The 15606-nt window shown below is 42.0% G+C and overlaps 1 protein-coding gene across 1 annotated transcript in view; it reads left to right on the top strand.

Moving 5' to 3' along the window:
• Window positions 1–15606, top strand: part of NR6A1 (nuclear receptor subfamily 6 group A member 1) — a 54994-nt gene that overhangs the window by 30854 nt on the left and 8534 nt on the right. Inside the window, exons 3-6 of the mRNA XM_044920429.1 lie at window positions 1203–1258; window positions 8714–8868; window positions 10231–10458; window positions 11805–12059. Of these exons, the coding sequence (XP_044776364.1) occupies window positions 1203–1258; window positions 8714–8868; window positions 10231–10458; window positions 11805–12059 (694 nt within the window). The remainder of the gene's footprint in view (window positions 1–1202; window positions 1259–8713; window positions 8869–10230; window positions 10459–11804; window positions 12060–15606) is intronic.

The raw sequence follows: 15606 nt of genomic DNA, 5'->3' as shown, positions 1-15606 counted from the left end.
ATGTATATATATACATGTATATGTGTGTGTGTGTGTGTGTATATATATATATATATATATATATATATGTATATATAGCAAAACTTACTCTCATGATGCTGTTAGCTTATCTTCTGTTGTTAACATTGCCTCCTCCAAGCTAGCCTCCACAGAGGCCATCACAAAGATTTTTCGAAAATGCTGACCTGACCACATCCATCCCCTGCATTCCATCTTATCCTCAGCTTCCTCTGCTGAAGTCCATACTCTTACCCTGACATTAAAGGCTATCTATGATCTGGCCCCAGTTGGCCTCTCCAACATCCAGCTTCATCTCTTGGTACTCTACACACAGGCACGCACACACACACACAAATGAGTTGAGGGGGAGGGGCAGAGGAAGAGGGAGAGAGAGAATCCCAAGCAGGCTTCACATCCAGTGCAGAACCCTACACAGGGCTCAGTCTCACAACCCTGAGATCATGCCCTGAGCCAAAACCAAGAGTCTGATGCTTAACTGATTGAGCCACCCAGGCACCCCTTTACTGACTGCTTATATAGAGAGAAACGAATCAGATCAAAATTTTGATTAATTAAAAAAAAAATTGGGGCGCCTGGGTGGCTCAGATGGTTAAGCATCTGCCTTCGGCTCAGGTCATGATCCCAGGGTCCTGGGATCGAGTCCCACATCAGGCTCCCTGCTCCTTGGGAGCCTGCTTCTCCCTCTGCCTCTCTCTCTCTCTCTCTGTCTCTCTGTCTCTCATGAATAAATAAATAAAATCTTTAAAAAAAAAAATTTGTTCTTCTCATCCTATAAATTAGACTCAAACTTAGCCTGGAAATAAAAAATACTTTCTTTAAAAATGGAAATATTCTTTCTATCCCTCTCTTTGAATTTAGTGAAGCCTTCAGATGCATCATCCTGGTGGGATATTTGTAACTGTGCACAGGACTATTAATAATGCTGTCTCCTTTGCTGAGCATATTAAATGCATGCAGGGTGTGCAGTATGTGTCCATTGCCCTGGGGGCCCAGAAGTATCTGTTGCCTATGACGTAGCCTAGAATAATGGAAAGAGTATATACTTTGGGTCCAGAAAGACCTCTGTTTTGATCTTGATTTCACCAATTATTACCTCGTGCTTTTGGCCAAGTAAGTTCTCTTTTTGTGCCTAGATTTCTGTGGGTATGCTTTTGACCGTCTTGACTTATGTTTCCTTCCAGCAATCAGAGAAGATGGCATGCCTGGAGGCCGAAATAAGAGCATTGGGCCCGTCCAGGTGAGTTCTAGGCCTCAGTCTTTTGTGATACATCCTGGAAGCCCAGTGCTTCTGGTGTTCCTGTAGCTACTTACCTTGATCCTCTCATCTCCTGATGGGGGGAGCCATCTTGCTTTCATTCCCATAAAATTGCTTTTAGAGCCTGGTTATGAAAGTGCTTTGAAAATCTTAAATATGTAACATAATGATTAAAGCTCTTCTTATGATTCCCTTAACCGTTCCCAAGGATTTCACAGGAAGTGAACCCAATTCTGGTTCTAAACCATCCAGAGGATTTTTTATGTCAGTCACTCAAGGTTGTCGATAACTTAGCCTGGCAGAAATCATTAAGACTACTTTGCTGTTCATTGTCTCTAAAGATACATCAGCAGAAAGTTCATTGCCTTACTTGTAGAGTAGGAATGATTAATACCCATTCAATCTCACAAATATTTAAGTACTTACTGTGGGCAGGTCCTTTGTACTGTGAACTCAGTCTAGTGGGAGAGACAGATGTGTAAACAGACATCAGAGTATAGTGAGTGGTAACAGGGGATGCCCAGGGAGTACAGAAAGGAGGGACTTCTTCTTCTTTTTTTTTTTTAATTGGAGCCGTGGTTGGGAACTGAAGACATTCAGGGAAGCCTTCCTAGAGAAGGTAAAGTTTGAACTGAGTCTTGAAGGAAAAAGGAGGAATTAGTTATGCTGGGAAGGGGTGGGGAGCCAAATATCTTCTATTACTGCTAGACAGAACAGACTTTAAAAAGACCACGAGATGAATCTTTAAGGAATCATAGGAAGTTGATGCAGTCAGGCTGGAGTGCTGGGCACATGTAGTGGAGTGGCAGAAGATAAGGCAGATTCCTTGAGTTTGGAATCTGTTCTCTAAAGAACGGCCTTCAGCTATCTTTGATTATAACTTCTTAGGTAAAGCCTTTGTAGGGCCAGCCTATGCCAACTTGTTCTTACTTGCCAACAGAAGAACTTCACAAAGGTAGAAAATTGGATCTGTTTATGGACCAATAAGTGAGTCCCTCAGCACACTAGTGAGTAAGACCATGCCTCAAGGATTATTGGTGTGGACCAAGAGACAACTACTAAAAGCTTCTAGGTAGAGAGAGAGACATGGTCAGATTGGCATTTTATTTATTTATTTATTTATTTTAAATTAAAGATTTTATTTATTTTTTTGACACAGACACAGAGAGAGAGGGAACACAAGCAGGGGGAGTGGGAGAGGGAGAAGCAGGCTCCCTGCTGAGCACAGAGCCTGATGCGGGACTCCATCTCAGGACCCTGGGATCATGACCTGAGCTGAAGGCAGACGCTTAAGGACTGAGCCACCCAAGCGCCCCAGTCAGATTTGCATTTTAAAAAGGTCATTCTAGGGGCATCTGGGTGGCTCAGTGGTTGAGTGACTCACTCTTGATTTCGGCTCAGGTCATGATCTCAGGGTCATGGGATCAAGCCCCACATCAGGCTCCTTACTCAACAGGGAGTCTATTGGAGATTTTCTCTCTCCCTCTCCCCCCTGCCCCCCGCCATGTGCTCTCTTTCTTTCTCTAAAATAAATAAATAAATCTTTTTAAAAAGAAATTATAAAATTACAATTAAAAAAAAAAGAAAGGGGTGCCTGGGTAGCTCAGTAGGTTAAGCGGTCTGCCTTTTGCTCAGGTCATGATCCCAGGGTTCTGGGATTGAGCCCTGCATCAGGCTCCCTGCTCAGTGGGGAGCTGCTTCTCCTTCTCCCTCTGCCGCTCCCCCTGCTTCTGCTCTTTCTCTCTCTCTCTCTGTCAAATAAATAAAAATAAAAAAAGAAAGATCATTCTAGCAATAGAAATGGTTTGTGAAGAGCTGGGTAAGTGTCCGTGAAACTGGGAGCAAAGAAAAAGCAGTTTAAAGGGTTTTACAGAAGTCCAGCCAAGAGATACAGATATAGATAGATATAGATAGTGGTTTTAAGTAGGACAATGATAGTACAATTTGAAGGGGAGAGAATTAGGTTCAAGAGAGATTTAATAGGTAAAATTGATAGGATTTATCCAGTTGAATGTGAGGGAATGAGAGAAAGACAGAAATTCATAGTTGTTTTGAGACATATGCTGATGAAATATGGGGAATTTCCTAGCACATACATGCACTCACTCAGGCTGTGGGTATGTGCTGTGTTCATTTCTTTTTTAAAAATCAAACATTTTTATTCATGTTATAATAAAAATTAATTTATTTTGGTCTATACCCATATGTGTTCTTACGTGTGTGTGCAGTAAAAAACATATAACATGAAATTTATCTCCTTAACAAATTAAGTATATGGTACAGTATTATTTACTATATGTACATTTTTGTACAGATCTCTACAATCTTTTCATCTTATGACTGAAACTCTATACCCATTGAGCAACAACTCCTTATTTCCCCTTCTCCCAGTCCCTGGCAACCACCATTCTACTTTCCCTTTCTAGGAGTTTGACTACTTTTGATACCTCATTTAAGTGGAATCATGCAGTATTTGTTCTTCTGTGACTTCCTTATTTCACTTAGCGTAATATCCTCAAGGCTCATCCACATTGTATCATATGCCAGGATTTCTAAGGCTGAATAATATTCTATTGTATGTATATACTATATTTTGTTTATCCATTCACCTGTCAATGGATATTTAAGTTGTTTCCATCTCTTAGCCATTGTGAATAATGCTGCAGTGAATGTAGGAGGGCAGATATCACTTTGAGATCCTGGTTTCAGTTCTTTTGGATAAATACTCAGAAGTGGGATTACTGGGTCATTTGGTAGTTTTATTTTTAATTTTTTGAGAAACCTCCATACTGTTTTCCATAGTGGCCACACCACTTTACATCCCCACCCAGCATTGCATAAGGGTTCCAATTTTCTGCATCTTCTGTGGTGCTTCTTATTTTCTGTTTTTTCTGATAATGGCATTCTGGATAGTTGTGAGGTGATACCTCATTATAGTTTTGATTTGTGTTTTTCTGATGATTAGTGACGTTGAGCATCTTTTCATATACATGTTGGCTGTGCTGTTTACATGTCTTTGGAGAAGTTTTTTTTTGGTATGTCTATTCAAATCTTTTGCCCATTTTTATTTTTTTTTTTTTAAGATTTTTTTATTTGTCAGAGAGAGAGAGGGTTGAGAGAGAGAGAGCACAAGCAGGGGGAACGGCAGGCAGAGGGAGAAGCAGGCTCCCCGCTGAGCAAGGAGCCTAATGCAGGACTCAATCACCCTGGGATCATGACCTGAGAGCTGAAGACAAACGTTTAACCTACTGAGCCACCCAGGCGTCCCATTTTTAAATCAGGTTATTTGGGGTTTTTGCAGTTGAGTTGTAGGAATTTCCTATATCTCTTGGGTATTAACCTTTATCAGATAAATGGTTTGCAAATATTTTCTTTCATTCTCTAGGTTCCTGTTGACTTTGTTGATTGTTTACTTTGCAGAAGCTTTTTATTTTTTTTATTTTTTATTTTTTTATTTTTTTAAAGATTTTATCCATCTACTTGACAGAGAGAGACACAGCGAGAGAGGGAACACAAGCAGGGGGAGTGAGAGAGGGAGAAGCAGGCTTCCCGTGGAGCAGGGAACCCAATGCGGGGCTCGATCCCAGGACCCTGGGATCATGACCTGAGCCGAAGGCAGATGCTCAACAACTGAGCCACCCAGGCGCCCCCATTGCAGAAGCTTTTTAGTTTGATGTAATTCCATTTGTCTGTTTTTGCTTTTATTGCCTGTACTTTGGATATCATACTCAAGAAATCATTGCCAAGGCCAATGTCAAGAAGCTTTTTCTCTGTGTTTTCGTTTAGGACTTTTATAGTTTCAGGTCTTACATTTAAGTCTTTAATCCATTTTGAGTTGATTTTTGTATGAAGTATAAGAACAGAATCTAATTTTATTCTTGTGCATATGAATATCTAGCTTTCCCAGTACACTTATTGAAGAGACTATTATTTTTTTTTTTTTTTAAGATTTTACTTATTTAGTTGACAGAGAGGGTGAGAGAGCACAAGCAAGGGCAGCAACAGAAGGAGAGGGAGAAGCAGGCTCCCCACTGAGCAGGGAGCCCGATGTGGGGCTCGATCCCAGGACCCCGGGATCATGACCTGAGCCAAAGGCAGATGCTTAACCATCTGAGTCACCCAGGCGCCTGAAGAGACTATTCTTATGTTGTCTTGGCAGATTTGTCAAGATCTGTTGACTATATATGTGTGGGTTTATTTTGGAGCTCTCTATTCTGTTCCATTGGTCTATAGGCCTGTCCTTATGCCTTGATTACTGTAACTTTTAATATGTTTTGAAACCAGGAAGTGTAAGGCCTCTAGCTTTGTTGTTCTTTGTCAGGATTGTTTTGGCGATTTGGGGTTCTTTGGGTTTCCATATGAGTTTTGTGATTGTTTTTTTCTGTTTCTGCAAAAAATGCCATTGGAATGTTGATAGGGATTGCATTGAATCTGTAGATCAACTTGGATAGTATGGACATTTTAACAATAATTGTCTTTTAATCTGTGAACAGAGGGTGTCTTTCCATTTATTTATATCTTTAATTTCTTTCAGCAGTGTACAAGTCTTTCATCCTTTTAGTTATGTTTATTCCTAAGTATCTTATTCTTTTTGATACTATTGTAACTGAGATTGTTTCCTTAATTTCTTTTCCAGATTCATTGTTAGTATATAAAAATGCAACTGATTTTGTGTTGCTTTTGTATCCTGAAACTTTGCTGAATTCTTTTGTTAGTTCTAATAGTTTTTTGGTTTTCTATTCATAAGATCATGTCATCTGTGAACTGAAATAATTTTACTTCTTTTTGATTTAGATGCTTTTTATTTCTTTTACATGTCTAATTGCAATGGCTAGGACTTCCTACTGTGTTAAATAGAAATAGTGAGAGTGGACATTTTTGCCTTGATCCTGATCTTAGAGAAAAAGCTTTTAGTTTTTCATCGAGTATAATGTTAGCTGTAGGCTTTTCATGTATGGCCTTTATTTGTAGTCATTCTTTTTATATTTAGATGCAGTAGGAAGTTTATCTGTTGGAAAGAATTCTTAAGCATTTCCTGAATGAAAAACCTTCTTCAGCATTACTCAATGTCTTTTGAGTACCCTTCTCCCACCATGGCAGGGATCTTCAGTCGCTTACGTCTCTAGACTTTATGTTCTCTCTAGAATGGAGGGAGCTGATGCTCAGAGAAACCTATTTCATCTGTCATTGTATTTGACTTTTTGATACTGAGCATATAATTTTCCTTTTGTCTCTTACTTTTTTAGGTAGTGTTAAGAAGAGAGAGCTGTGATCTCCCAAGTTCTTAACTATGTTTAATTATAATTAAAAATTAGGGATAGAATTATGATTTATTGAGTACCTGTTGTGCACTTCATCACTTTATCTTAGATTAACCTCAAGTCTGTCTGATTCAGTTCTGTACCCTAAGAGGGAGCCCAAACTACTAAGTGGGTGGTATTATCTTCATTTTCTGTGTGAGGGAACTAAGGTTCAGAGAACTTGAGTGACTTGCCCACCAGTAAGCACCCAGTTAGGAAATGACAGATGAGATCTGAACCTAGATACAAGCCCTCCTAATATGTTCCATCCCCTTAATGCATCAGTGACTGCCCAGTGTCCTCTGGGACCCATATGGAGAGACAGATGCAGTCCAACTTTGGCTCCCAGCTGGAATAATCTGGCTTATCAGGACTGGTTCTTTTCACCTAGTTCAAGTACTTTCATGCCCTCCAAGCTCTGGTATTGCTCTCACTACCATCACTGAGGCTGCTTCTCAGGGTCTCAGTAGATGTCTTGTAGTTTGATGGCGTCTTTTGTCTTTACATGTCTTACTAAATCTGAGATTTCAGTGTTCTAAAGATCCCTAAGAGAAAAGGTTTGTTTTGTTACGTGTTACTGAATAAAGAAAGACTGCCCCTCTAAGTATACAAATAGAAGTTTGTTAAGACCAATCACTCAACTTCTGTACCAGTTAAATGTTTCTTGTTTTCCCTCCAAGTCCTATGTGCTGGCTGGCTTCCAATTCTAAATGCCTCCTGTATTTATGATCAGAGCAGCTCAAGGTTTCTTCACAGGCTGCTGGAACAAAGAGTCATGCAGGTTTGAGTCAGACAGACTTGAGAGAAAATGTCCTCCCAGGCTTTCTATAGGAACAAGAAATAAAAATTTATCTGGCCCTTACTCCTTCCTATTCAGGTCCAGAGGGAGGAGGGGTATGATTTTCCCACCCCTGGCACAGTGCTTAAACTCCCGTAGGTACTCAACAAAGGTTGACTGAATGTTGAAGGACCCATAGGATGAAAGCTGAGTTTAGCCAGTTAGGTTTCAACTCTGGGTTAAACACTTTATAGAAGATGTATTTATTCACTCCCTTTATGGGATGGTAGCTAGAGCCATGGACTGAATACTTGGGTACTTTGGCCTCTTCCTCAAACTCCTCCTGACCCATGGGCATACAGTGTGATCTTGGGCAAGTCAGTTCACTTGTCTGAGCTAAAATTTCTTCTTATTTCTTCTGTAGGCTTGGGAATATCTTTCTTACTAAGAAAATCCATGTGAAGTTTCATGGACAGTACTTAATAAGTGAACATTTGTTTATTTATCCAACATGCATTCTTTGAGTACTTTTTTCTGGATTCTATCATAGCCTTAGGTCTGATAGAGGGTATTTTTATGATACATTACCATAAGTGCTATAAAAATAACAATAATGATGGTGAAGATATTGTCAACTTTCCATAATTGTTGCTATGTGTTAAGGCCTTTTCTAACCATGTGATAATGTATTAACTAATTTAATCCTCACAACAATCCCATGAGATGGATACTATTATTTTCCCTACCACACAAATAATTTTTGTTCAGATTTTGAATTTAAGTTCAAATACTTAAATGACTTGCCTAAGATTGTACAACTAGAAAGTAGCAGAGCCTGTATTGGAACAAAGGTGGTCTGACTCTAGAATTCATCCTTTTAATCACTGTGCTATTCTGCTTATCTCAGAATACACAGAATTAGAAGTGGATAGAAGAAGGACCTAAAATTTTGTCTAGGTAGTGATAGAAGGATTCACAAAGAAGGTGACATTTGAATTGGGTCTTAGAAGGCAAGTAGGAGTTTGTTCTTGAAGAGTGGTGTTTCAGGGGTAGGGAAGAATAGACTCAAAGAGAAAGAGTGTTGAAGAACGTGAAGAACGTGAAGGCTTTGTGGCTTGAGAGGAGGGTAAATGGACAAGAGGAAGGCCATAGTGAGCTATGGTGCTGGGAAACAAGCAACTGAGCTGTCCTAAGGTTAGTGAGAGACCCTGGAGTATGGAGGTGGAGGAGAGGGAATCTGGATGTCTCTCTAGAGAGTTCTGGGAATCTTTGTGAGGTTTAAATAAATTCTTGGTCCTAAAGAAGGAACAGAGGATATCCTGAGCACCCAATCTAACATGTGTCAATTCCTTGTCAAAGATATCAGAGGAAGAGATCGAAAGGATCATGTCTGGGCAGGAATTTGAGGAAGAGGCCAATCACTGGAGCAACCATGGTGACAGCGACCACAGTTCCCCTGGGAACAGGGCTTCAGAGAGCAACCAGCCCTCACCAGGCTCCACACTGTCCTCCAGGTGAGCTTCAAGGCAAACCCAGCATCGTCTAGGGACCACCCAAAGAGTAGACCCACAAGGAATGTCTGGGCTGGGTATTCCTGCCAGTCTGTCTCAGCCATTGTACTCTTGTTCCCTCAGTCTTTGGGGTAGGGGCCAGGAGGACACAAAGCAGCATTTCACAGCCTACTTTTTGCTAAAGACCTTGAAAATGTCAGCAGTCTCTTCTGCAGGCTAATAAAGTGATACAGCTGCTGTCTGTGCCCATACGTTCTTTACCTAACAGAATACCATTTTTAAATGTAGCTCTTTTCTCATATTTATCATGGAAATAAAACAAGCCACATTAACTATATTGAATTAAGTTCTCATTTCTCTGTCTCAGCAAGAGTGAAGATTTTCACTTTATAAATTTTAAGAAACTGAAAAATTTTAAGCTAATTAAATTTGCTGCTATCATGGAATACCAACTTGGAGACTCTTGGTCTCCAATGTTACCTTAAGTTAGTCATTAGGTGTAAAATGTAGCCATCAGCTACCAGGGTAGATTTCCTTTTTGCAGAAATCTTTCTTTATAGGAAAGGGATTGATGAACTTTTTCTATAAAAGCCAGATAATAAATATTTTAGGCTTTGCAGGCCACACAGTCTGGGTCTCAAATACTCAGCCCTACCATTATAGTGCAAAAGCAGCCAGAGACTATGTAAATGAATGAATGTGGCTGTGTTCCATTAAAATTTCATTTACCAAATGGGCCATAGGCTATAGTTTGTCAACTCCTGTTACAGGAAACGCATCTAGGTAAAGCCAGAGGATTTTTGTTTTAGGTGACAGAATGGTTAGATTTCTCCAGGAAAGGGAAGAAGATAAGAATCTGCCTTTCTCTTGGTATTTTATTGTACCTTTTATTCGTTTGATTGTTCCTTTTTTGTTCCTTCCTTTAAATGTTTAGGGAGTTCTTGCCAGATTCCTTGCCAGATTCCATGTCAGATTCCTTGCTAGGTGCTGGATTTGTTTTATGGCCTGGCAAGGCCCTTAGCCTGTCTATGCCTTAGTTTTTCTAGCAGTAAAAAAATACATACCCCCACCTTTGTGGATCATAGTCTGAGTATCCATTAAAATCTCTTCAAATGTGACACCTATACAAAGAATTTATTCAACCACTCTTTATTTAGTACCTATTTTGCCAGGTCCTGGGTGTCCAATGATAAATCACACATACAGACACCTGCAGAGAGTCCCTGTCTAGTGGGGGAGACATGCATGTAACCATTAATTATGTCCCTGATGAGGACAGACTGCATGGCCAAAAAACACCTTAGCCATCTTGAGCAGGCAGTAGACCTGCCATGGTTCTGCTTGACATGAGACTTTTCTCTTCAGTAGGTCTGTGGAACTAAATGGATTCATGGCATTCAGGGAGCAGTACATGGGGATGTCTGTGCCTCCACACTATCAATACATACCGCACCTTTTTAGCTATTCCGCCCACTCGCCACTCCTGCCCCCACAAGCTCGCAGCCTGGATCCCCAGTCATACAGTCTGATTCACCAGCTGGTGTCAGCCGAGGACCTGGAGCCACTGGGCACACCCATGTTGATTGAAGATGGGTGAGTACCCCATTTAGCCCTTGCAACTTCAAAATGATCCCTGCCCCACACCCACCTTCATCCCTGGCTACTAATACCCTAGGCTTTGGAATGAGTCAAGGGGGGATATTGAGTAATGGCTCAAGCATCAGAGGACAAAATCTGTATTTATCTTTGAAGTCAGCAGTCCCTTGTTTTTCTCTTGAGCATCTTTTTTCCGAGTTGGGGCTATTTATCAATCCTTATGGAATTGGGATTAAAGGACTTTTGTTTCTGCTTGGGCCTAGGTAAGCCAGGCCCTGAGGTGGTCTGAGTGCTTCTCTGGCTCTGAGCCAGAGATGAGCTGTAATTCTGGGAATAATTATACATCAAGTCCAGGCTCATTAACAAGGCATTCAAGGCACTAACTGGTTGTGGACTGTCTGCATCCCTAGCCAGTGTGCCCATTGGTAGCCTGGTGCCATGTGTGCTGTGTGCAGACCTGAGTGGGTGGAAGGAATACTCTTGTCAATCCTCTGTCAGCTCTACTAAGTAGATACTAGTTCAGCCTTTAGGCCCACCATTTGCTGCACCCATTACTCCTTTGGCCTGAGGCATAGGCTGTTTGTTATCAAGCTTAGACCCCCTAGGATATATCCTGAGATTTCTTAAGCTAGTCTCCAATATCAGAAGAGGAAATTCAAAGATCTGCTTATAAGAAGGCCACACAAAATCTTTATAAACCTGGGTGTGGGGGTGTGGAGATGAGTCATGCCAAGGGGCCTTGAAAGAAAGAAAACTGGGACCCTGTCTCATCCAGCCCAGAGATGAGAAATGCCCTGTTCCTTCCATTCAGCAGTAGCTTACAGGGGCTGAGCAACTTTAGTTTCTGAAGTCTCACCACCAGGGGGTGCAATGAGAGCAGGAAAATCTTCTGAACATGTTCTCTTCTCTTTCAGTCATATGGCCTCTGACTCATTTCTGTGCCAGTCCCTGTATTGGGTGAGCACCAGATCCGCCCTACAGGAGCTCTCGTTGCCAAAACTAGTGCAGGAGTGATGGAATTTTCTCTAACACATGGAACACTAGTGGACACCAACATTAAAAGTCATATTCCCTAATAAATTGCACAAATTTCCAAGCCTCCTTTCCTTTCTACAACCTTTTCTCACCAAACCCACCTCTCCAGCCCTGAGCTTGCTGCTGGCCCCAGTCCTGCCCCTTTATCATTAGACTCAATTGATGGAGCTGGAGACCCATGATCAAGGACAAGGAGCCCACTGCTAGAGACCCTTTTTACTCTTAGGAGTACCCTTTCCCTCTGCCCCCTCCCCCCCATCCTCCCCCTCTGGCCACTGGAAGTGATTTTTCACTGTCCCTACCCCCAGGTATGCTGTGACTCAGGCAGAGCTGTTTGCCCTGCTTTGCCGCCTGGCTGATGAGCTGCTCTTTAGGCAGATTGCCTGGATCAAGAAACTGCCTTTCTTCTGCGAGCTCTCAATCAAGGATTACACGTGCCTCCTGAGCTCTACCTGGCAGGAATTAATCCTGCTGTCCTCCCTCACCGTTTATAGCAAACAGATCTTTGGGGAGCTGGCTGATGTCACTGCCAAGTACTCACCCTCTGATGAAGAACTACACAGGTAAGGGTTGTTGGCTGGGGAGGAAGTCCCAAGCAACCAAATCACCGTCATCCCTGCAAAGTGGGGATGGAGTGCCCCCACTGACCCTTTAGAGGATAGGAATTAAAGCCACACACAGGGCTGGTTTTGAATCCGTAACTCTGCCACTGACTAGCTTTGTAACCATAGTTAAGTCTCTGATTCCTACGTTCTGAATTTATAAAATGGGATAGATAATACCTGTACCTCCCCAACAAGGTAGTTGTGAAAAATAAATGATACTGTGCAGCGAGCCTTAGCAGAGTGCTACACTATTATTATTTTTTTTTATCACATCTGGATTACTGAGATAAGAGAATGTATCTGGGCAAAACAAAAACCTAAACTCTAAACTTCATCTATAAAGTGAGAGGCTCTGAGTTACAGTTTACAATTCAAGAACAAGATCTAGAAGTCACTGTGGTACCTACTATATGCCAGGCACTGGGCTTGGTATTTTATATTACTGTCTTATTCTTTTCTCATAGCCTCTAGCATTATAGATGTTGTTACGCCTATTTTATGGATAAGAAAACTGAAGTTCAAAGAGATCTGCCCTTTAATGTTTTGGGTTTGAACACAGAGCCTCGATTTGAACCTATGGCTGCCCAATGTCAAAGCTTAGGCTCTTTGACTGCATCTGAGATGCACTGAGGTGGTAAGAGCATGGGGCTAAGAGACCGAGCCGCTCTCTTCAGAGCGCTCTCTTCAGAGTTTTCTGGTGTAACTTCTCATCCTACTTGACCAGGATCCTAATCTCCCTGTCTAGCACAGATCTTTCTCACTCACTTTGTGTTTTTTTGTTAAGATTTTATTTATTTATTTGACAGAGAGAGACACAGTGAGAGAGGGAACACAAGCAGGGGCAGTGGAAGAGGGAGAAGCAAGCTTCCTGCTGAGCAGGGAGCCCGATGAAGGGCTTGATCCCAGGACCCAGGGATCATGACCTGAGCCGAAGGCAGACGCTTAACCGACTGAGCCACCCAGGCGCCCCTCACTCACTTTGAAGACCTAGAGCACATGGTGACAACCCCAAAATCAGGACAAGTGATCTGTTGATACAACTTTCCTGGCTTATTAATTTATCATGTGAAAAATAAAGCTTAAATCACATTTAAATAATTTCACTAAATAATTTCAGTAATTCACCTTTATTGAACAGTTTTTAAAAATGGAAGTCCTGGGATTCCAGAACGCCAAGAATGAGGGGAGAAGAGGTACCCCATCAATGAAAACTGGAGGAGATGGGGTATTAGCCCCCACAATTCTCTACACAGGACCAAAGTGCCTCTCCTCTGTCACCCAATTGCCATGGAATAAAGACAGGCTAAGTGTTAGGCTGAGGCTGAAAGTAAAGCTCCAAGACCCTCAGGGGCCCTTTGCACAGCTGACAGAGGGAGGAGTCTGGATGCTGACACTCTCCCCTGGTTTTCTAATATTTCCTTTTCAGTGATGCTTACTGGCTTCAGAGTTTTGAACCCAGCTGACACTTTGTCCTGTAAACAGAGCTATCTGATTTTGCAGATGACCGAACCCCCTGTTTGAGCCTCTAATTCATTGTTTCCATCAAATTCCTATCTCCAGCTCCTTCATTCTGGGCCAACTGAGTGTCTGAATCGCAGTCTGCAGGTTTTAATATTGTCAGGGTTTGCAGAGCTGGCCCAGTGAGTCTGGCTTCTTTATTCGCCTGGAATCCACCAATGCAGCCTGGGGCTGTCTACAAAGTCGGCCTATGGGCTCTAGTCCCTATAGAATGATGACTTTTCCCAGGCTCTCTGCAGGTAGGCAGGGATCATTGGCCATGCAGGGTTCTTTGTGGCTTTGAGCTTCATAAAGCACCCCATCCCACTGTATCCAGTCCCTTGAGCCCCAAGAGCAAGGCAGAGGCTAGTAAATTAGTGACGGAATGTTTATTTCTAGGAAGTCTCTGTAGGAGACTGTAGAGCTGCACTGTCCAATATACTAACTGCTAGCCTCAGGTGACTTTTTAAATTTAAGTTAATTAAAATTAAATAAAATTAAAAATTCAGTCCTCATTTGCACTAGCCACATTCCACATGCTCACTAGCCACATGTGCTTAGCGGGTACTGTATTGGACAGTGCAGATATAGGACATCTCCATCATCTCAGAAAGTTCTGTTGAACAATGCTGATTCTAGAACATGTATTAGTTCTGAGGATAAGAAATAGATGTATTGTCAGGACTTACTGCTCCATGCAAGAAGCATATGGAATCCTTCCATGGGAAAAACGAGTTAAACTCCACACGTTAGTTCTGATTCCATGCCCATGTACCTAGGACCCTGTTGTGTGTGTCAGAGGGAGGGGAGTTGGGATTGAGATGGTGCAGACATGGTTTCTGACTCTGAGGTGAGAGCCCCTATTCTTGGCTTAGGGGATTGGGAGACAAATAGAAACATAACAATCTATAAATCAGGTGGATACTGATGGAGATCGAGGGGTATATGAGGGACTGTGTAAGCACAGCCAAGGGAGTAAGTACCTCTACTTGCATAATCAAGTAATGCTTGCCAGAGGATAAGACAGTTGAGCTGCAACAATGAATCATGGAACACTACATCAAAAACTAATGATGTAATGTATGGTGATTAACATAATAAAAAATTTTTAAAAAGACATTTGAGCTGCATCTTGAAGTGGGTTTTTCTAGGTAGATTATAGAGAATAGGAGGAAGGCAGGAGATAAAGTCCTAGAAGTTAGAGATCCTGGGTGGTTGGTTTGTGCAGGGAACCAAAAGCAATCCCATGGATTAGGGTATAGAGAGAATTTATCTGAGAGACAGAAATGAGGGGAGAAATGACTGGAGAAGAAGATTAAAAAAAGGCAGATCATAAGGTGTTCAAATGCCAGTCTAGGGGCACCTGGGTGGCTCAGTCGGTTAAGCGCCCGACTCTTTTTTTTTTTTTTTTTTTTTTTTTTTTATAAAGATTTTTTTTATTTGACAGAGAGAGATACAGCGAGAGAGGGAACACAAGCAGGGGGAGTGGGAGAGGGAGAAGCAGGCTTCCCGCGGAGCAGGGAGCCCGATGTGGGGCTCGATCCCAGGGCCCTGGGACCATGACCTGAGCCGAAGGCAGGCGCTTAACGACTGAGCCACCCAGGCGCCCCTAAGCGCCCGACTCTTGATTTCAGCTCTGGTCATGGTCTCAGGGTCCTGGGATTGAGCCCCACATTGGGCTCCCCACTCAGCAGGGAATCTGCTTGTCTCCCTCTCCCCCTGCTCGCACGCACACGCGCACTCTCTCTCTCTAAAGGAAATAAATAAATCTTAAAAAAAAAAGATTCATTAAATGCCTATCAAAAGAATTTGGGTTATATTATGTAAATACTATTAAATCTTGAGATATTTTTATGTGGAGCAATTACATGGTCGGGTGTCATTTTAGAAAGATCCCTGTGGCTGTAAAGCTCAAGATGGATTGGCATGGGCGACACTAGAGGATGGTGGCTGGGTAGGAGGTTTTTCCATAACCCAGGTAAAAGAAAACAAGGCCTGGACAAGAGAG

Source organism: Neomonachus schauinslandi, chromosome 13 (genome assembly GCF_002201575.2).
Source record: "Neomonachus schauinslandi chromosome 13, ASM220157v2, whole genome shotgun sequence".
Taxonomy (NCBI): Eukaryota; Metazoa; Chordata; class Mammalia; order Carnivora; family Phocidae; genus Neomonachus; species Neomonachus schauinslandi.
The sequence above is the reverse complement of the archived record's forward strand: the minus strand, read 5'-3'. Positions and strand labels throughout refer to the sequence as shown.